The sequence below is a fragment of the Dunckerocampus dactyliophorus genome, chromosome 3 (genome assembly GCF_027744805.1).
Source record: "Dunckerocampus dactyliophorus isolate RoL2022-P2 chromosome 3, RoL_Ddac_1.1, whole genome shotgun sequence".
In the NCBI taxonomy this organism is placed as follows: Eukaryota; Metazoa; Chordata; class Actinopteri; order Syngnathiformes; family Syngnathidae; genus Dunckerocampus; species Dunckerocampus dactyliophorus.
This window is the reverse complement of record NC_072821.1, coordinates 28195676-28217885: the sequence shown is the minus strand read 5'-3', so window position 1 is coordinate 28217885 and position 22210 is coordinate 28195676. Positions and strand designations below refer to the sequence as shown.

At 39.8% G+C, this 22210-nt stretch overlaps 1 protein-coding gene across 3 annotated transcripts in view; it reads left to right on the top strand.

Annotated features, from left to right (window-relative positions):
- tpcn2 (two pore segment channel 2) overlaps positions 1–22210 on the top strand; it is a 50325-nt gene that overhangs the window by 13554 nt on the left and 14561 nt on the right. For 2 of the 3 annotated variants that reach the window (XM_054771410.1, XM_054771411.1), the window contains 9 exons: positions 198–274; positions 5409–5586; positions 5670–5786; positions 10922–11028; positions 15698–15770; positions 17991–18090; positions 19184–19249; positions 19346–19410; positions 20442–20533. In XM_054771410.1, the coding sequence (XP_054627385.1) occupies positions 198–274; positions 5409–5586; positions 5670–5786; positions 10922–11028; positions 15698–15770; positions 17991–18090; positions 19184–19249; positions 19346–19410; positions 20442–20533 (875 nt within the window). Of the gene's footprint in view, positions 1–197; positions 275–3071; positions 3200–5408; positions 5587–5669; positions 5787–10921; positions 11029–15697; positions 15771–17990; positions 18091–19183; positions 19250–19345; positions 19411–20441; positions 20534–22210 lie in introns of those variants that run through there. The other variant, XM_054771412.1, reaches the window with a different exon arrangement.

The following is a 22210-nucleotide window of genomic DNA, read 5'->3' as shown; positions in this document are numbered from 1 at the left end:
CCACCATATGGAAATCTTATTGTTTTCCGTCTGTGGAAAAAGAATCAATGTTTTATTTAAAAGAAAAATATGGGAAAGAGGTAGAAATGTTCAATGTAAAATGAGGTTACATTTATCTATTGATGTAGCTATCCATCTATCTATCTATTCATCCATCTGTCTATCTATCTCCATCATGTGTATTTGTCTTCTTCCAGTATCGCTCCATAAACCACAAAGTTGATGCCAGCTCCCTGCGCCTGTATCGATGTTACTACTCCAGGTTATTCCAGGGGTTAGTTCTTTTCACTGTCTTCACTGTGTCATGATAGATTCATTTGTATGTCAGATGCTACAATTAGTTTAAAGCAAGAGTGACAACCAAATGTTTATGTATTGCTTTTTTTGTTTTTCACACAAAGCACACTTTAGTGGAGAGTTAGGATGGAACTGTGTTTAGAAGGGAGCCTGATGGACTTTCTTGTCAGTCAACTGAGCTATCCAAGACCATACCTAAGGTTGTAGCTTTAGAGGTTTTATATTGTTTACAGGTACATCAAGCAGACACCATATGTGATATAATAAGAAAAATATTTATACTGCATACGGTGGAACCTTGGTTAGCGTATGCCATGGTTAGTTTGTTTTTTGGTTGAAAACCTCAAAAAGTTATGCCAAAATGTTGCCTCTGTTTGTAACATGTGTAACATGAACTCAGTTAAGCCAACCAATCAGGTGACCACTGACTTGATGTTTACGGTTAGTGAACAATATGCCGTGTGTTTTGTTGTGTTATTATTACAATGCATGAGTCCAACTGTTCTGAATATATTTTTATCACAACATGTCCTTGTTAGCATCCCATTAGCTTGATAATACATGGAAACAGGAAGTGGAAGTCAGCTCTGTCACCCGTCTGTGCCATCAGCGGTCGACTCTATTTCTTTGCTAACTAACACAGTTATGCCATAATTCTCAAAAATCTTAAGACAAAACAGGTTTTTATAGTTTGACAATTATAGGTTTACATGCATAAAACAATTCTAAATATATAATGAGTGAAAGAGATATTGTTGACAAAGATGTGTAGAAGCAAGATCAACACACCTTGGTGTTTTGAGTATTTCTTGAAATCAAAAGCGTCTCTCACCTTCTTTATCAAAATGCTGGCACTTGCAGCTTTTTTTGGCTCCATTTTAGCTTATTTTGAAGCCGTGATCAAAAGAAAAGCAGAGACTTGAGGTGAGAAACACTGTTGAATTTAAGAAATAACTGGTGTCCGTCTTTGTCAACAATCACGACTTCATTAAAGGTAAAAGTAACCTTAAATTCCTGCAAAGTAACCTTAAATTTATTCCTTTTATTCATCATTTTCATGTATGTCTGTTTTCTTTTTTCAAAATTTTTGGCCTTCAGCAATGGATTAATTGGATTTACATTATTTCTTAAGGGAAAAATTTATTTGGTGAGAGTCTGACTTTCTGTAACAGATTGACGCTAAGCAAGGTTCCCCTGCAGATTGATTTTTTTAATATCACATTTTGCTGCATGGGTTGCAGTCTTTACATCCAAGCCACTTTCTGTGCCTGTGTAATTTTCCACCATTTTGTCAGGTTGCTGTTCTGTGTGAACAGCACTAACACAGAATGGGCAGCTTCGAAGGTATAGCATCAGAGACAGCGTAGGCAGGCTGGCGTCTGTGTGAAATGTAATAGCTGCCCTGTTGTTTTCAAAGCAATTATATGCATCACACTGAATGCTGCCGTGGATGTCCCCACGCATCTTGCCACGAATGTGAAAAACACACAAACGTGGCAATGGCCTGCTCTTTACAGATGCGCTCCTGCTCTGAAGGTTTCAAGGCTGTGGCTTTGCCCTTCACATATTTCCAAGATCTAAGGCTATGTTCACACTGCAGGTCAATTCCGTTTTTTTTTTGTTTTTTTTTTTTGCTCATATGTGACCTGTATCTGTTTTTTTTTTGTTTTTGTTTTTTTTGTCAGTGTGAACAGTACTATTGCGACTTTTTCAAATGCGACCCAGGCGTCTGTATGTACGTATTTATATATACACAGTGGTGTGAAAAAATGTTTTCAAAAAGTGTTTGTACACTTGTTTCAGATCATCAAACAAATTTAAATACTACACTCCTGATCAAAATCTTAAGACCAATTGGAAAAATTGCTAGAATTTGCATTTTGCACATTTGGATCTTAATGAGGTTTTAAGTAGAGCTACAATATGCAAAAACAAGAAGGGGGAGAGAGACAAAAAGCATTTTGAAATGTAATTTATTGAAATCAACAATTAAACTGAAATAGGCTGTTTATCAGCTGATCAAAAGTTTAAGACCATCGCTCAAAAAATAACAAAAAACTTTCCAAACCAGAACAAAAAATGTTCTCAGTAGGACTCAGTAATGAGTAGCTCCACCGTTCTTGTTAATCACTTCAAAAATTGGTCTGGGCATGCTTGATGCGAGTGTTTCCAGGAGGCTAGTGGGAACATTGCTCCAAGTGGTGAAGATGGCTTCATGAAGGGCATCAACTGTCTGGAACTGGTGGCCATTTTTATAAACTTCCCTTGCCATCCATCCCCAAATGTTCTCTATGGGATTTAAATGAGGGGAACATGCAGGATGGTCCAAAAGAGTGATGTTATTCTCCCTGAAGAAGTCCTTGGTCAAGCGAGCATTGTGAACTGCAGCGTTGTCCTGTTGAAAAACCCAGCTGTTACCACACAGACGAGGGCCCTCAGTCATGAGGGATGCCCGCTGCAACATCTGCACGTAAGCAACTGCCGTTTGACAACCCCGCACCACCTGAAGCTCCAGTGTTCCACTGAATGAAAAAGCACCCCAGACCATGATGGACCCCCTCCACTGTGTCGGGTAGAAAACATCTCAGGTGGGATCTCCTTGTCATGCCAGTAACGTTGGAAGCCATCTGGACCGTCAAGGTTACATTTTTTCTCATCAGATAATAAAACTTTTTTCCACCTTTCAATGTCCCATGTTTGATGCTCCCTGGCAAAGTCTAAACGGGCAGTTTTGTGGCGTTGAAGAAGACGAGGTCTTTGAATTCGTTTTTTAAACTCTTTTCCCACAGATGCCGTCTGATGGTTATTGCGCTGCAGTCGGCAGCAGTAAGGGCCTTAATTTGGGTGGAAGACCGCCCTGTGTCTTGATGGACAGCCAATCGGATCCTCTGGCTCAGCGCAGGTGTGATTTTTTTTTTTGGGTCTACCACTTGACTTTTTTGTTCCATAATGCTCAGGATCTTTCAAAAAACTTAGAATGACTGATTTACTGCACCCAACCTCAGCAGCAATGACACGCTGCCAGAGGCCTTGCTTATGCAGCTCGACAATCCGACCATGTTCAGAAAGCGAAAGTTTCTTAGCTTTAGCCATCAGGAGGGCATGACAGTGTGAATGCCTGACAGAAAATGAACATTTTGAGCAGATTTTGGCTTTTTCAGCCTGTGGTCTTAAACTTTTGATCAGCTGATAAACAGCCTATTTCAGCTTAATTGTTGTTTTCAATAAATTACTTTTCAAAATGCTTTTTGTCTCACTCCCCCTTCTTGTTTTTGAATATTGTAGCTCTACTTAAAACCTCATTAAGATCCAAATGTGCAAAATGCAAATTCTAGCAATTTTTCAACTGGTCTTAAGATTTTGATCAGGATTGTATTAGTCAATGACAACACAACTGAACACAAAAAGCAGTTTTTAAATGGAACTTTTTATTATTAAGGGAGAAAAAAATCCAATCCCACATGGCCCTTTGTGAAAAAGTGATTGCCCCTCCCTGTTAAAACATAACTGATATGAATTGAGATCTACCAGTCTGGAAAAGGTTATAAAGCCAGTTCTAAAGCTTTGGGACTCCAATGAACCACAGTGAGAGCCATTATCCACAAATGGCGAAAACATGGAACAGTGGTGAACCTTCACAGGAGAGGCCAAACAACCAAAATTACCCCAAGAGCACAGGGACGACTCATCCAAGAGGTCACACAAGACCCCACAACGACACCCAAAGAACTGCAGGCCTCACTTGCATCAGTTAAGGTCAGTGTTCATGACTCCACCATAAGAAAGACAAAGGGCAAAAACGGTCTGCATTACAGAGTTCCAAGACAAAAACCACTGCTCAACAAAAAGAACATTAAGGCTCGTCTCAATTTTGCCAGAAAACATCTTCAAGACCTTCGGGAAAATACTCTGTGGTCTGACGAGACAAAAGTTTTTGGGAGTTTTTTGGAAGGTGTGTGTCCCATTACAACTGGTGTAAAAGTAACGCCACATTTCAGAAAAGAACATCATACCAACAGTAAAATATACTGTAGTGGCGGTAGTGTGGTGGTCTGGGCCTGTTTTGCTGCTTCAGGACCTGGAAGACTTGCTGTGATAAATGGAACCATGAATTCTGCTGTCTACCAAAAAATCCTGAAGGAGAATGTCCGGCCATCTGTTCGTGGCCTCAAGCTGAAACGAACTTGGGTTCTGCAGCAGGGCAATGATCCACAACACACCAGCAAGTCCACCTCTGAATGGCTGAAGAAAAACAAAATGAAGACTTTGAAGTGGCCTAGTCAAAGTCCTCACCTGAATCCTATTGAGATACTGTGGCAGGTTTCATAAAATGTTTCATTCAACTTTAATTTCAGTTGTGTTGTCATTGACTAATATTGAATTTGTTTTATGATCTGAAACATTTGACGAACATGCAAAAAAATAAGAAATCAGGAAGGGGGCAAACATGTTTTTTCACACCACTGTAGATGCTACTGGTATGTATACAATGCTACTGCAGTCTGAACATCCATATATCCGAAAGGCGACAAACGTCACAATTCATCGGCAAAATAGACAGGTGTGAAGAGAAATGGCCGACGAAGGAGCAGAGTCTCTCTTTGTACGGTCCCCCTCTTGAGCCTCTCTAAAAACGGTTGTGACGTTGCATTTTGTGCACATGCGAGTCACTTCCTGGATGCGTCCACATTACACACAAACACAAGTTCGATTGACCAGTCCAGGGTGTACCCCGCCTGTCACTGTGAACGTAGCCTGTATGTGCTCCTGGCTTTTGTTGCTCTGGCAGTATATTTTGAGTCACTGTCATGCTTCAGCGTTCTGGCTGAAGCCAGGAAAGACCTCCATTTTGGAGTCATTGGACCACATCACATTCTCCCAAGCCTTGTGTGAGTCATTCAGGTGTTTTTATGTCAAAATTCAGGGTGTGTGTGAAAGACTTGAATAAATGCTGGCTCTACTGTAATGTCTCTGATGCACCATTTGGAGGAATCTCTCTGTGAAAGTGCGTTGGGCTTTGCTGTCAGAGTGTAGTTAATTCATATATCGTGTAGTGCAGAAGAAATTATGTTTTATCATAACACTATTTCCATTTGTCTATACCCATGCAGGGGCTTTGGCCTGACCATTGCGGTGGTGCTGTTGCTGGCGTTTGTGGAGCGCCCGTCCTCCCTTTCTGTTACCTCTGACTCACGGTACCGCTCTCCATCCTGGGAGCCTCCTTGTGGCTTCACTGAGAGCATTGAGATAGTCTGTCTCATCATCTTCACTCTTGATCTTGCTGTGAAGGTACAACAAGCCAGACACATCATTTGCTTATGAGATGACACATTCCAAATATAACCAAACTTCTTCTTGTTGTGGGTCTGCAGAGCTACCTAATTGGCTGGGATGAATTCAGGAAAAACAAATGGCTGATTAGCTATACTGTTGTAATTACCGTCTCCATCATTGATTGGGTCTTGTCTCTCAGCATGCTGTGTGATGAGGTGAGAATTACACTACTCATTATTTTCATTTAACTTAACCAAACATCCTTTCCATTCTATTCTGCTACATTTAACTTTTAGCTTGGTACTGTATATTCTACAGTTGGTTCTATGACACAGGCTATGTCTCAATTTGCGCAGTTCCCTACTTTTTCTAAGGCCCTTGCTCGGGCAGATGTTTGTGTGAGAGCACACGGTAGGCAAAGCATCCTGGAAAACATTTGTGAATATTAACGAGTTGAATGGCCAGAACGCTGCACTTATCCTCCTCCAACCCATTTTAAGGAGCATCCAAATGTCAAGTTTTACTGCTGCTTCAACGGAGGAGGTGATGTGTACACACAATCTATCTCCATTTTGGACAGAACTCATAATACAGAAAAGTCAATTTTCTGACAACTGGCTTAAAAAGCCCAAATATAAAGACTGGTTGGCTAAAGATCCAAAATGGACACAAAAAGCTAAATGCAGACTTTGTGTCAAATCTTTTGACATTTCCAACATGGGGGTGGCGGCGGTTGTGAGTCATATGAGTCATGAAGGGAGAAAAGCACCCTCATCTGGTTGTCACCTCCTCTGCAGTGTCCTCCGCTGCAGTTTTTGATGCAACCCAGCTTGAGACCAAGCCGGACAATGTATCTGGGTTTTGTCTTTCTTTGTTTTACACTAAACGATGAAATGTATGATTTATTAGGTTATGGTGTTCATGTGAACATGTGGAAAATGTACTTAGTGTTATCTTCAAGTACTTACACATGGCTTAGATAACTGCATATCCAGGTGAAAGCCACACTAAAATCCGCACTATTTCACAAAGAGATGCAACAGCGGTGCACTGCTCGCCACTAACTGCCATGGTGCACTGGAATGATCCAGGCGCAGGAAAATACAGTTGTGCAAGGATTTTTAAAAAACTTGTTTATAGGATGTATGGCATGGCTCCTTTTTATGACGTGTCCTTCTAGCAGCTCAAAAATGGCTTTTCTGGGTAGATGATGTGTCTCTTATGATTTTTATTTCTCATGCTACAAATATGTTGGCAAGCGTATGCAAGATTCTCTGTTTCCGTCGTACAGTATACTGTTCATGTATGCATCCTTCTCACCAACATGACCGCAGCTATTTGTGTGTAATGCTGTGCCAGTTTGCACCTGCCTTCCAAATGTGCTAAAAAAGATGCAATAATACCGATTGCAAACAAGTTTTACCCTTTGATAAATCACATTGCGGAGCAAAATGATTATACTGTATTTGCATGGCCTCCCCCCAATATTCATGAAGGCAAATACGTAAAATGGACTGCCTGTGCTGTTTTGCTCATTAGACGCGATCCTCATTGCACTGTTTTGGTACATCAGCTTTGCGCACGCAATTAAGTTGACACGTTTTTTTTTTATAGTCTTTAGTAGATCAGGCCCCCAGAATGTACATGGCTAAAAGAGGAGGGATTTACAACAGAAATAGAAAACATGGCCTGTTAGCATATGAGAGTCCCTCATTCTTCCCTGACAGCCTCCTCCACATGTTTTGCAATTCAGTAAAACACAGCAAAAACATTGGCGGGCCGGATTGAAAGGTTTAACGCGCGGCGTACGTGACCTGGCTTTGCCGAGGAATGCCCTAATGCCTAATTTGTGGACCCAACCAGATGAATAGAAATGATGTGTCTCCATACTTGGCGTTGAGCTTGGATTCAATAACCTTATCTTCTTCTTTCGCCTTTTCGGACATATACAGTAGAATTGTGCAAGTGTAAATATTGATGTTCCTTAATGTAACCTGTTAAGCATGCCCCAAACAAATACAGTACATTTTTGTAGGGTTTACATTCCGGGACCACCAGCAAATGGCGAAAAAACGCGAGTAATTGATACGCTAATAAAAATGTCTATTTTTAACGCATGGCTCACACCTCCCCTTCCAAACTCTCCTGCTAGTTTGACATTGACATTCTCCTCCGATTTCAGATCGACATTTGCAACAAAAGTAACTGTCGAAATTATTAAATTAGATTCAGCTCCGGCTCCCCTGCTCTCTTCAATTGCCATTGTTCACTCATGACACAATCCAGGTTTAAGTCCTAAATATGCCTCACACACTTCAGGGTTTCCTCTGCATGTAATTGATTGTGGCGCATTGCCACGACAAAATAAAAGCTGCCACACCTTAGTTGGGATTTTTTGACTTGAAGTTGTATGACATTCCCATCAGCAGTGTAGTGCATCAACAGTGACTTACACCCCACTTCGTCACGTGAGCCAAGTTCTGGTCGGATTTCGGTGATAAAAAGTTTGGCTTCTCAAAACAATATGCGTTCAAAGAGTAATACTAGTAGTATTTGCATCACAAAAATACCTCGAAAAAATCAGACCTCGCTATCGTTCGCCGTTACTTTCTCTGTCCCGGGGCGAGCTACAAGTGGCTATCACGTTCATACATGCTGACTTAGTTTTTCAATGTGTCACTTAACAATCTTGCTCTTTTGTTAGCATTATAATACGTATGGCTTGTCTTTAAAATGCTAGTTGTGTGTCTAAGTTGTCAACATAAACACAGTGTGTCCAGCTTTAAGATAGTGACACTACGACAGGGGTCTCCAACAGGTAGCTCGTAAGCTAGCCAGTAACTCACCAACTGATGTTGAGTAGTTCATCAAAGAATATTTGCTTCACCTCTCAGTATTTTTATAAGTGTTCTATTCAAACATGACATCTGTATTTAATGACAAATAAGCACACTGAGTAGAGATTTGCTTTGTAAATAAATTACAATTGAAATGTTGGCAGTCACATAAAACACAAATAGCTCACCTCTCCTTTACTTTGCTGCAAGCTGGACACACCTGTGCTATCATAACCCAGGAGTCAGAATTTATGCTGTTTATACGGGACATATTTCTATCGCAAAAATATTGGAATTGTTATTTTGAAATAATAAATATATTATTAAACAATTAACTTCACATGTATTCTTATTACTCTAAAACATGCCTAGCATGTTAACGTTAGCTTGCTAACACCTAGCATGTTAGTGCGAAGTGTTTATATAATAGTCTACCTATGGAAATGACTAAAAATGCTACTATCAAATGTTAGCATGCTATCGGTTGAGAAATGTGGAAGTAGTTAGAACTGTTTAGATCAAAGGCATTTTGCATTCTGAAAAATGGGAATGCCAAGAAAAGTGGGAATTCTTGGTATGTGGAAAATGGCATGAATGTCCCTAACTAGTTGAATGCTTTGATGTTGGACCGGTCTGAATAGGTTGAGAAATGTGGAAGTAGAACTATTTAGATCAAAGGCATTTTGCATTTCAGAAGAAAATATGTTCAGAATTTTTGTGCTGTGGCTATGCTAATAGCATGAATGCTAATAGCATGAATGTAGCATGTTAGAATGAGGTGAATCGGTTGAGAAATGTGGAAATGATAGTAGTAGGTAATAGCAGTTTTACGGGAAAGTGTGAATTTTGAGAAAATGTAGAATTTTTTTTCAGTATAAATATAGGTAGCCTAAATATCCTGAACATATTGAACAGTTCGATGGTGGAATGGTTTGATTCGTTTCAGAAATGTGGCAGTAGTAGCAGGTAATATTTTTGGACCACCTCAAAATTTAACCAGTTCTTCCAGATCCCATTTCCTACAGAAATTTTCTTCAAAATCCGTTCAGAAATGTTAAAGTTACTTTGAACACCTAGACAAACAACCGGATAAATGCTGGCAAAAACATAACGTCCACTTGCGCTTTGTGCTGCGCTTGGCAGAGGTAATAATAATGTAAGATGAGCAGATGGAATTTGAGTCGCGGTGTAGAAGTTACATGTAAGCAATGTTCCCTCTACGCTGTGCGCAATCGCGCACTGCTCTCGACCTCTCTGCGCACCGCAAAACCATGCTGCGCACAAAATACAATCCAACCTGAACTGTAAATGAAACAAACACATAACAATTTATTCTGTACCATTTTGTAATGTAACGGAGTGAGTGCCAGGAAACAACAACAAGCGGAACATACAACACAAATAGCATGCACGTATTTACTACCACAGCCCATTAATTTATTAACAGCGCGTTACATGGTACATGCCGCTGTTTTTGGCAGGTTAGCATGTAGCTAATGCTGCGTGCTAACCCTGTATTGTGGCGAAACAAAGAGAGAAACAGCGTCTGCAAAAGCGCTGCTTTATAAAACATGCTGCAAAGCCGAAGTAGCAAGCCAGTTTTCTGAGTGAAAAGTGTGGACTGACTATGTGGCGTAACTGTGCATGTTTTACTGCCGTGCTTTTATTTTGATGGCCGGACGTACCGCATACAGGAAGTGTTACGCCGAGTTTGTGTTGCTGAAGGGACCGAAAGGTCGGTTGTGAGTTAATTTATTTTATTCTATTTTAATATAGACAAAAGTAAACACATACAACAAACATGGCATCAATTTCAAGTACATTTCCAGAATAAAATTGTGCCACAACGGGGTGTTTTAAAACAGAAAGTGAAAGTCAAATAAGGAAATTAAAGTATACCTATTTAACAATATAAATGGTAAACAAGATAATACATTGAAAATAAAATAATAAACTAGGGGTTTTCTACAAGATTCAGATGGTTAATTGTATGAGACCATGGCTTATTTTGTCTGAGATATAGAATAAAGAAAACTGCATTGTGGAATCCTCCTTGCCGTCTGTTTGAAACCACTCCTGTACAAAATATAACAGAATCGAAGTCAGTTCTCAGGTTTTTCAACATACTCAGGTTTTGCGATACTACAGTGTGCACGTCTGATGCCGCTCACAGAGGTCCAAGGAATGCTCAGGTCATTTTCTTCAGACAAAATTACTTATTTTTAGATTTAAAATTTTTTTTACCACAAAGCTGTGAATTTGCGGGGGCATGAATGCGGAATCGTGAATGTGCGGGGATCCACTGTAAACCATAGATGAGAATTCTTCACTTCCTAAAGTCTGGAGGCCATAAACAGTGTCATTGGCATTTTGATTGTTTTTCTTCAGTTCCATTTTGGTGTGGAAAGGCGAACTCATATGAAAAAAAATCATCCTGTCATACTTAAACCTGATTGTCTGTATGAATCACTTCAAACTGCATAAAGTGACATTTTCCTCTCTTCAATGGTTAGAAACTGAGAGTACGACGACTTATTCGACCATTCTTCCTCTTGCAAAACTCCTCCCTGATGAAAAAGACACTCAAGTGCATCAAGAGAACTCTGCCAGAGATTGCCAGGTACTTACTTTCTTCACCACTGATTGCCAGGTACTTGCTTTCTTCACCATGAATGGCTGTGTCTGAAAGTAACATACAAATAAAACTATTTAGAGTCATGGTTGCCAAACCTCTCGCAGTGGCGTACCACTTCAGACATTTGACCTGAAGCCATGTACCCCCTACTCCTGCACAAATAAAATAACCTAAACCATTTTTTCAAGCCTATACCGAAACTTCCTGCTTCTTTTTTAAACTTAGATGTAACTGTCGCTGATGCACAGCTGGGGGTAAGAACAACTCAAACAAAGTGTCCCCATGCAACTTTTACTCTTTCAAGCCGATAACGATATTACAGCCTCGAATATCAGCCGATATAATATCAACCTGATATCAGTATCAATTCAGTAAATCAATATAAGTATCAAATCATACTTTTATGGTTTATTTTGTCATGTGGAATGTTAGAAAAGGCTTGATCAAGTGATCTTACTCAAAAGAGAACAATCAGCAACACTAGGTATGAGGAAAAACGGACCCATTTACTTCTTTATGCATCTGGGGTATTGTTTTATCAACAATATAGTGGTAGCAAGGCATATTATTATAGTGAGTTTCGAGGTGCTGAATTAAGTATTTAAACCCAACTTTACGCACCACCAGTAGGGGCTGCAGTGATTCCCAAACTTTTCAGCCGCATACCCTTTCAAGAATATGACTGGAACTCATGTAACTGCTACTCCTGCACACTTAAAAACATAAACCATACAGTACAATGAAACATATGTGATATATTATTTAATATATTACAGTATGTAGTATGACATTATCTAAAAAAAATAATAATAATGTCTTTTTTTTCAACTGCACACATTAGGCTACTAATTTCAAACTGAGCGTGTTTTAGAGGTGGAAGATGTCTCCTGGCAGGTTTGTCTTCTCTTTGGTGGATGTATTTATAACAAGTGGTGGTAAACAAGCTGTGGTACGATGTGGTGAACTGTGATATTTATGCTCTTTTGCTGTGCTTTGGTCTGCAACAACATGGAAATAAATCAGTACAATGCAACTAATGTTACATGTGAATGTAATAATTAGAAATAAATATGAAAACAAAGGCACATAACGTACAGAAATCAATAAGGAAATGATTTATATGAGGCTTATATGAGCACATATAGAATGACTTTATGCAGCAAGCAAAAATGTACAGCAGCACAGAACTGACATTATTACCTCACCTCTGTGCATTTACGCACAGCATTAACATTTGTGAATAAGGAGCAGGTGAAAGGAGGAATAGAAAATACACATCATTCACAAAAGTCTCAAGCTGCGTCTCACAGCGTGTTCAAGGACCATCGAACAAAGCGGCGGCGATGCCCGAAGACACACGTTATTTGTGAAAGCATCAATTTACTTCCACGTGCAAAATTCAGGGCTTTCTAACATAGTCAGTAGGGATATCCCGATCCACATTTTTTGCCTTCCAATCCGATTTTTTTTATTGTCTTGCCGATCCGATCCGGGACCAATCTTTTTTTTTTTTTTTTTATTTTTGTAATAATAATAAGCTTCTGTTACAAACATGAATTTGTGGGATTACACAGCATGACCAACAATATCGTTTGGCTTTTGGAACAAACCTCTGTGAGTCAGGTCCCTAATCCAGTAAAAGATCAAATTGGACAAAATGGGCGTGCAAAATACTATTACCGTAGGACTAATCATTTGACATGGTTATAGATCAATTTGTGGTGTGATTTAGAATAAGATTTTTTTTTTAACAAACTCTCTTAGGGCCCGTAGAAATCAGTTTTATTTTTTCCCAAATTCTGTTTTCTCCGTTTTAATTTTTATATAATTATGTTTTTTATGTCTTTTCCACTTATTTTACCAGCATAGGGTGTGTGCTATTTGGGTTGGTGAGACAGATGTCAAAGATGTAATTCCAATCGCATTATTAATGTATGATATTTTAATACTTGTTTAATACATGAGACCCTTATTTTGTTTACACAATTAGCAAATGTGACAAAGTGCACTCTTATTTTGAAGGCCGGAATGTGTTGTGTGTGTGTGTGTGTGTGTGTGTGTGTGTGTGTGTGTGTGTGTGTGTGTGTGTGTGTGCGCATTGAGAATGCCAATTGACGGTCGATACGCGCTGGGTGCAAGATAAATGTGCTTCTTGTCTTTTCTCACTCAGAACCTGCACATTGTCAGTGGGCATTGTAAAATGGTCCTTACATTAAGCAGTAAAACACAACACAGTGAAAATATACTCATCACGCGCGCGCGCACACACACACACACAGAACTGCACTACCTAAACTAAGCGAACTCCGCTAGCTTCCATTCATGCTCCGTAACAAAGGAGTTCCAAGGCTTTTCGCCACCGTTTCGACATGTCAGAGCACAGTGAGAGGGAGCGAACACTGTAGCTACGGAGCTGAACATCCAACGTGGAACTACACCGCGGACATGTCCACATGGTGGTGTTGTGTTTTCTTCTTCATGCGGGTGGCGCGAGTCGAATGGCAACCAGCTTTGAGGCATATTATCTCACCTCCCATGTTGGAGTATGGCTCAAAGTTACGAGCTTGACACGGCAACCGGATGGGCCCGATGACATGGCGGAAGCCGATATTATCCGATCTTCACAAATGGAGTGGATCGGCAGCTGATCCCGATCCTGAAGATCGGATCGGGACATCCCTAATAGTCAGTGCAACCAGTCAGCAAACAAATGATCAGAAAACACACTTAGCCACAGCACCACGTAAGAAGACCAGCTGTCATGTAGCACACAATATAAATGATCTTGAAAAATCTTGAAGATTAAAAACTTTTAATGCAGAACGTCATCATCAAACGTACTTATTTGTTCCTCTAACGCACACAAAACAATGAACATCTTCATGCTGTCACCTTTCTTCTGCACTGTACAGTGTTCCCTCGTGCCATGACGGTTTACCTTTCACTGACTCGCTGTTTCACGGGGTTTTTTAGTGCAATTTTACTGCTTTTTTTTTTTTTACAGTGGATTAACACGCATTGTGTTTTGCGTCCTTATTGGCTAAGGGAGAATCTGCTTATTGTGTTCTACGCCCTTATTGGCTAAGGGAGAACCCGCCCATTGTGTTCTGCGTCCCGATTGGCTGTAGACCATTGCCAGTCAATCTCCTTTGTGCCGAACTGACGTGTTTCCTGTTGTCTGATCGCTAGTAAACAGCTTGCCTTGCAGTGTGACTTGCAAGTTTTCTCTCCAACAAAACCCACAATGTTGGCGGAACGTTCTGCACCCAAAAGGCAGAGGAAGATGCTAACCACTAAATGTTGGATTTGTGAACATGCTGAAGGAAGGTAGACGTTACGCGGCTCCAGGGCGCCATTATGCAATAATGTAAATGAATCTTCGGTTGGAGGAGGAGGAGGACGAGGATTCAAGCTGCGTACTCCCAGGGGTACGTGTACCCCGCTTTAGGAACCTAGGTGTTAGAGCTAATGACTTCATGTCATTCCGTGGGAGTTTTCCGTGTGATGCCGCTTCATATTTGCAAAGAGCTTGGTCGTATTAAACTTACCACCACGGGAAACTTGTGCATAACAATAACAAATTTTGCACTCAGTTGCAAAGGGCGTTTCAGGTGACTGATAAAGTTTAACATGTTGAAGCTCCATGTTTTCTTCCCTCATCACGGATTGTTTGCAGAACATTTGGTTCCTACTTGATTGACGCCATGTTTATTTACAAACGAGTTTGCGCACGTCACAGGCAGGAGAAAGGAGCGATTCTTTTGCTCTAACCCACCTACAACCCACCTATGTGTAATGTTGCCTCATTGGAGCGTTTTTTTTAATTGGTTATCAGATTCATCAGAATGACATCAGAATTCCTCATATCAGACAAATTCCATTTGAATGGATTGAATTTTTTTTGTCCACTCGCAATCGCTATGATTTAAATCTACATTTTAATTTGACACCAAATTGAAGGGAACGTTTAACAGTATCTGAAGTACAAAAATACATACAACCAGCGGTAAAACCTCATTTGCAGGGGAATCTCCACTCTCTCATCCACACACACACACACACACACACACACACACACACAGTGACAGCGTTTCACCACTGTTCAGTGCTGGGATTGGAGCACCAAAATAAATGAAATCTTATGATTAAACACTCTTAATACACAAAATAATTATCAAATGTACTTATTTGTTCATATAATGGACACAGACCAATGAACAACGTCATGCTCTGTCCTCTTCCTGCTCTCTGCGCTGTACAGGCACTGTGAGCCGTTCAAGCGCACTCGGAACCGTGAGGCGCTATTGTTTTCATTTTTATTCATGGACCCCCATGACAATTGGTGTACCCCACTTTGGGAGCCTAGGATTTAGAGCACTGAACCTCTTTAGAAAATGTTGAAATTATGTGGAAATGTGTAAATGGTTCAAGACACATTAATTCAAAAATCGCAGCTTCATCTTAAAGGGTTTAATCAAATAATTTGGAACAGTTGTGCAGGCTGGATTCAAAATCTTAATGTCCCATAGTTTGCCCATTCTTGTTTTAAACTGGACATGATGTCCAGTAGCACTACATGAAATTGTATTTATTTGTTGGCTTTGTAAAGTATGCCAGTGCCTGTAGTAATTATGTCTTTGTATTGTACCTGCAGTGTCATTTTGCTGCTGGCGCTTCATCTTTGTCTGTTCACCATGATCGGCATGCTGTTGTTTCCCAAAACTGAGGTAAGTTCTTATAAATGGACCCAAATTAACTCACTTGCAAATCACTTGCACTCATGTCACATATCCTAACAGTCCGCTCGGCCTCAAATCGAGGTGTTTAAGGAGAAGTCTAACTGTGAAATGTTAAAATGTGTTGTTGTTTTTTTCTCTGAGCAAACACAAAACTAAACACTTTTCACATACATCTCTGTAAATAATAGGAGTACGTATCAATGAATGAATTAATTAATTAATTAAATGACTACATTTATTGTTATTTTTTATTATGAAGTCATTCAATACCAAAGACGTATAATGTCTTTTATGTTTTTTTGCGCGAGAGGCAAAAGGTGACACGCAAGAGGTGATGAAGCAACTGCACACTAATAGATGTCACTGTCACAGCAGTTTTAAGCTATAAAAAATGGTCACAAGGTGGCAGAAGTGCATTTGATAAGAGCTCGGCGTGGATCATTTGCATGTAGTAACACACTCGACAGCAAAGAGGAAGTGGAAGCACATGGAGAAGTGGAGTGTGAGAGGCGGGGTACACCCTGGGCACATAGACACATAGACAAACAACCATTCACACTCACGTTCATACCTATGGACAATTTAGAGTCGCCAATTCACCTAACATGCATGTTTTTGGAATGTGGGAGGAAACCGGAGTACACAGAGAAAACCCACGCACGAACGGGGACAACATGCAAACTCCACACAGAGATGCTTAACGGAGATTTGAACCCAGATCTTCCCGATTTCCTGACTGTGTGGCCAACATGCTAACCACTTGGCCACCGTGCAGCCCATAAAGAAAATAACTGAAAATACTTTAACACATAAATAAGACTCGTGCTTGTGTGTGTGTGTGTGTCAATAAATGTCTTCCGGACCCGTGGACAGGAGGTGACATCGAGGAGTCAGTGAGAGCGTGTTGAGAGTTCCCTGGAGTACGGCCACAACAGTAGCTTGTGTTATTATGATGATGATGATGATGATGATGATGATGATTATTATTATTATTATTATTATTATTGTGCCTGATAAATAATCAAATCCTGTCGTTGGCGACCAAGTCTGGTGCGTATTACGAATGGCACCTCTGTCTTGCATTTCTAGTTTAGTTCATTTGGAACACTTTTATGCTCAAAAATGCTAAATTCAGGCCAAGAATACATAACATTTGCTGAAGTATGCATTTTCGGACTAATAATAGTAATAATAATAATAATAGTCAACCACGAAACAGCAATCATTCATAAATTAAAATAAATTTTTTGAAAAACCACGATAGAGTGAGGAAGCAATGTTGGAACTGCAATAGCGTGAGGGACAACTGTATCATTAAATAATAATTCTTTAACCTTTTAAGCAGGGGTGTCCAAACCTTTTCAAGCGAGGGCCACATCCTGAAAAATGAAAGGATGGAAGAGACACTTTGAAGTTTTGTAAAGCAACACATGCTAAGAAGTTTTATATATATTTCAGGAAAAAGTGCATCTCAGCTTTGTGATATAGGTGAAAAATCCTGTTATTAGTTAGTATCAACTTTGCTGTTGCTTTGTTTTTTTTAGGCTCCAGCATGCCCCCGCAACCCTAAAAAGGAGAAGCGGCATAGAAAATGGATGGATGGGCTACTAAAATGACGTTTTCCTTATATATTACATGATCTCGTAAAATTGAAACTTTTTTTCTGTAAAATTACTGCAGATTTTTCTATTGTTGCTGCTGCTGTTGTTGTTGTTTTATAAGTTGTTTTGTTAAATTATATTTTTAGATTGTGCCGCGGGCCAATAAAAAAACATCTGTGTGCCACAAATGACCCCTGGGCCGCACTGTGGAAACTACTGTTTTAACGCTTTTAAAAGTTTTTGTTTGGTGGTTTGTGACCATCCTTTTTGTTCTTGATCCCATTCCAGAGTTTTTCAATGGGGTTTGGTGTAGGTGTAGGTAGGTGTAGGTGAGACTGGCCTTGATGGGTCTTCATATGGTGGTCCTCCACCTACACCTTCACTGACCTGGCTGTGTGTGACATGGAGCATTTTCTTGCTTTTAGTTTTTGCTTTTAGTTGTTCCCTCATAAAGTTGGGGAAAGCAGTCGTCAAAGCAGAAGTTTTCCTCCAAGACAACTTCATTCATGTGTCCTTCACAAAGATGTTTTTTCCAGAGCTGTATGTTCATGTCACACAGAGAATGCTTCCTCTTGTTTCTCAACTCTCATTTTGCCATCTTGTTTAGGATCCATTGAAAAATGAAGAGTGGAAGGTGTATTTTCGAAACCTGTCTACTTCACTCACGTCACTGCTGGTGCTGCTCACTACTGCAAACAATCCAGATGGTACTGCAATCATCACTTTATTGTCACTGTCATGCAGTATTACTCTTTTCAGTAGGGATGCTCTGATCAGCATTTTAAGCTGCCGATTCCGATCTCCATGATCATCCATGAGTGAAATCAGCCAATAACAATACCGATCACATAGATTTAGTGTAAATTTTTTAATCTACTATTGGCTATATGATATGAAAAAAATTAACCACCTTCATATAGACAAAAACATATTTGACTTACTTTTTCAAGAGAACATATATCACTGGTGAAACTTTTAGAGGATGAGACGCCTTCTCTGAGGAGACTTTGGATGTGAGATTACATTGTGTGATGGCGTTCAAGCAGGAATTCCAGGTATCAATGCAACAGGGTTTTAAGTGACAGAGCAGTCGGCAAACTCAGTGTCTTCCACCACCGGCATCTAGTGCGATGAATTCAATTATTTTTTGGGTTATTTGCTTTAGACTTCTGACAGTCACGCACATACGGGTGAGTGTTGTCCAGTGTTGGCTACGTTAGCTGCCGTTTGACTGATGATCACATCGTGAGCCTTGAAAATTCATCATACTTCAAGTGTTTGTTCGTAAAATGCTGTATTAAAGCTTTTTAACGTGCTACCCTGCCGAGATATTTTTTGTGGCATAGTTCAGGGTGTACCCCACCTCTCACCTGAAGTCAGCTGGGATAGGCTCCAGCATACCTGCGACCCTAATGAGGATAAGTGGCATAGGAAATGGATTGGATGGATGGATGTTTTGCAGGGTGCAAAATTTATATCACTCTCACAAACGACAGGTAAGTCCGACACGGCAGACATGATTGTTTTGGGTTTGGCACGCATGCGCAGGAAAATGGGCGGGAGACACTCGCTACAGGCTGCATGCTGCAATTGTATGAGCCAGAGGTGATCGGCTTTTGTGATCGCCGTTGAAAGGCATCAATTGGCATATGCCGATCACATGCTTTTTCACGGAAATTGGCTGATTTTGACCGGTGGCCTATCGATCGGAGCATTCCTACCTTTTAGATATCTGATTATCAGGAATCATTCTGTGGGTGATTTTTTTTTTTTTTTATACACATTTTCTGACTTCTACAGTGATGATCCCTGCCTACTCCCTAAACAGAGGGTACGCCATTTTCTTTGTCACCTTCAGTGTCATTGGTAAGCTGTGTTTTGATTATATTTTTCAGTTTTCCACTTGCTTGAAATCCAAATGGTTTTCTTTTGTAACATGTCACAATATGTGTTTCCTTCCAGGAACTTACTGCCTGATGAACTTACTCACAGCCATCATCTACAACCAGTTCAGGGGATATTTGCTGGTGAGTCACGCATGCATGACGCAATAGAACCTGGTTGCTACCTTTTTGCTAACTTTTTGGGTTTTTCCGTAAGATTTTTAACATAATTTTGCATGCATAATTTTGGTATAAATTCCCATGGAAAAAGAAAGGTTTCTGTGGTGGAAAGGAGCTAATGCTGCAAGTTTTCCAGAGAGGGTTTGTGATTGTTTTTTTCTGGAAGAGATGTTATGCACAGAAGTTCTATGTAATTAGCTTAACAGTGAATGACAGTTGTTCAGGTTAGGTCCTATAATAATGTACCATTGTCTGGGTGTCAATAGGTTTTGATTGTAATAATTTAATAAGTAGCTCACACGAGCACTTCCCCAACAGGAGGTTGCCCAGCATGCACTGCGGGTTAAATTAGTATAAAATAGTCTTGGATGCATTTATATTAGTGTGTGAGCCTTTTTTTGATTTCGACATAGTCCAACTGCTGCACTTGGACTATGTGCTCCATATGTGTTACTTTTTTCTAAGGTATTTGGTTTGATGACCCCCTGTTGATTTGTGCTAGTGTCAAAATAGCCATTACTGTGGGCATCTCAATTACTCGTGCTTTTTCACAATTCATGGGTGGTCTGAGAATAGCAGGGATCTACTGTATACAGCTCTGGGGTGTCCACTGTGTGCCATGGGGGCTATTATAGATTAAATTAGCGCCACACTGAAAAAATAAGAGGGTCCAGACCAAAATGTTGGAATGTTGAAAGATAATAAATAATATACAGTACAATACTAATAACTGTTTTGTTTTGATTAGGAAGGAGGATGAGTGGTTTTCTGTGGGTTTTGTTGTTGGACAACCAATCAGAGCCCTCTAAAGAATGTCATTGTCATATCTGGCAAAGGTATCCACTCCACCTCCTCACTGAGCAAGCAGTTTTTATTTAAATCAAATATCGCCCCAAATAGAGTAATTTATTCTTTGTTGTTAAGATGTTTTTTTTCAGTAATTGTTTAGGAATATCATGTATTTTAACTGTTTGTCTTTCGTGTGTATGTTGCAGATGTCAGTCCAAACATCCGTCATCAGAAGACAACTGGGAATCCGAGCTGCCTTCCAGGTCCTCATTTGTCATGAAGATGAGAACGCTGCTGAGTAAATCAACACTCTCAGATGCATGCAACATTCTGCTGTATATGGTTCAACCTTTAATATTACCTGATATGTGAAGGTTGACACTTTTTTTTATTATTACTATTATCTTTAAAGGTGTTTTTTATTGGCCCTGCAGTACTTTTAAATAAACATGGAGAAAAAAGTTAAAATGTTGATATAGTAATAACACGATTTGTCGCCTATAGCATACATAAAGCTGAGAAGCATTCTGTTTTTTTTCTCTTTAAATATAATGTTTACCACTTCTTAGCATCTATGTTTGATTGGTTTCTACGGAGGAGACATGGTGAAAAAAAAAAGCTGAGCGAGAGAAGAAAATCGAAATCCCCAAAAACAATTTCAAGGTCCTGACAATTTTTTGCAAGATCTGGAGAAACTGTTAGAGATGCCGCAAATGTTGTTAATTGCCAATAATTAGATAAGCATTCATGCAGGTGGATCTGTTTGGGTTGAAATAAGCTATGAAAAAGGACAGATCCCGTAAGAAGACTTTATGTGTACATCCAGCAGTAGCCATGAACCATCTAGTGCAGGGGTAGAGAACCTACAGTATGGCTCGGAAGCCACATGTGGCTCTTTTGATGACTGCATCCTGCTGTCAGACATTTCTTAATACAATAAAATGTATGTACACTAAGTCCCCAACTAACGAACACCACTGGTTCCAGACGACTGTTCTTATGTTGAATTGTTCTTAAGTAGGGGAAAAGGTAATATTACCAATGATATAGGTACTACATGTATGTGTATACATAACAGTATACTGTATGTGTATGTATGTAAATATGAGTTTGGATGCAGTAGTAATATTAAACGAGGATAATTAATGGAAAAAAACAATAATAAAAGTGATATAATAATACGTAATGATAAATGTTATTTACCTTTGAAGAGGAGTCGCCGAGCATACGTCGTTGTGGTGGAGGAGGAGGAGGAGATATTGAAAAAAAGGACAAATGGTCGTCGTCGTTAGACTCTTCTAAAAGAGGTAGTGTTCTGTGGGTGGTGTAGAATTAAGCAGGCCTATTAACTGTTCATAAACTTTAATCACACGCTCTGTCCGGGTTGTACAAGTTAGCTTTCCGTTTAGCTTTACACTGTATCTCCCCAGCGTCTAACTCTTCCTCTGTTGGTCTCATTAGCTCTCAGGCTGCATTAGCAGTGTCACAGTGCCCTCTACTGGTCAAACATGTACAGTAGCAGTATAAATACTGATTGAGCGACTGACTACAAGGCAAAATAAAATAAAATATAGACCAGTCGGCTCGTGTTCGTATCCGCGAGTGTTAGCTAGTCGGGTGTTCGTAAATTGGGGACCTAGTGTATTTAATATTTTTTTGCTGACATTTAAAGTAAAACATTACAGAAATCACAATCTTAAAAATAACATTCAAAATATAAAAGTTTCTTATGTATTTTAATCCATCCATCCATTTTCTACTGCACTACAGGTGGCCAGGGCCAATGCCAGCCATTCTTCTCATATCTTCCAGGTCAAACACCAAAACTTGATTATCACTGGATAATGCGGTAGCCTACCCGGGTCATTGAGATGTCAAGAAGTAAACTTCCCTCTTTTAATTAAATAGTCTGCAAGCTAAAGCTGCAGAGCCAACACTTTTGATGAAGATGTGAAAAGAAAGAAAGATACGGAGT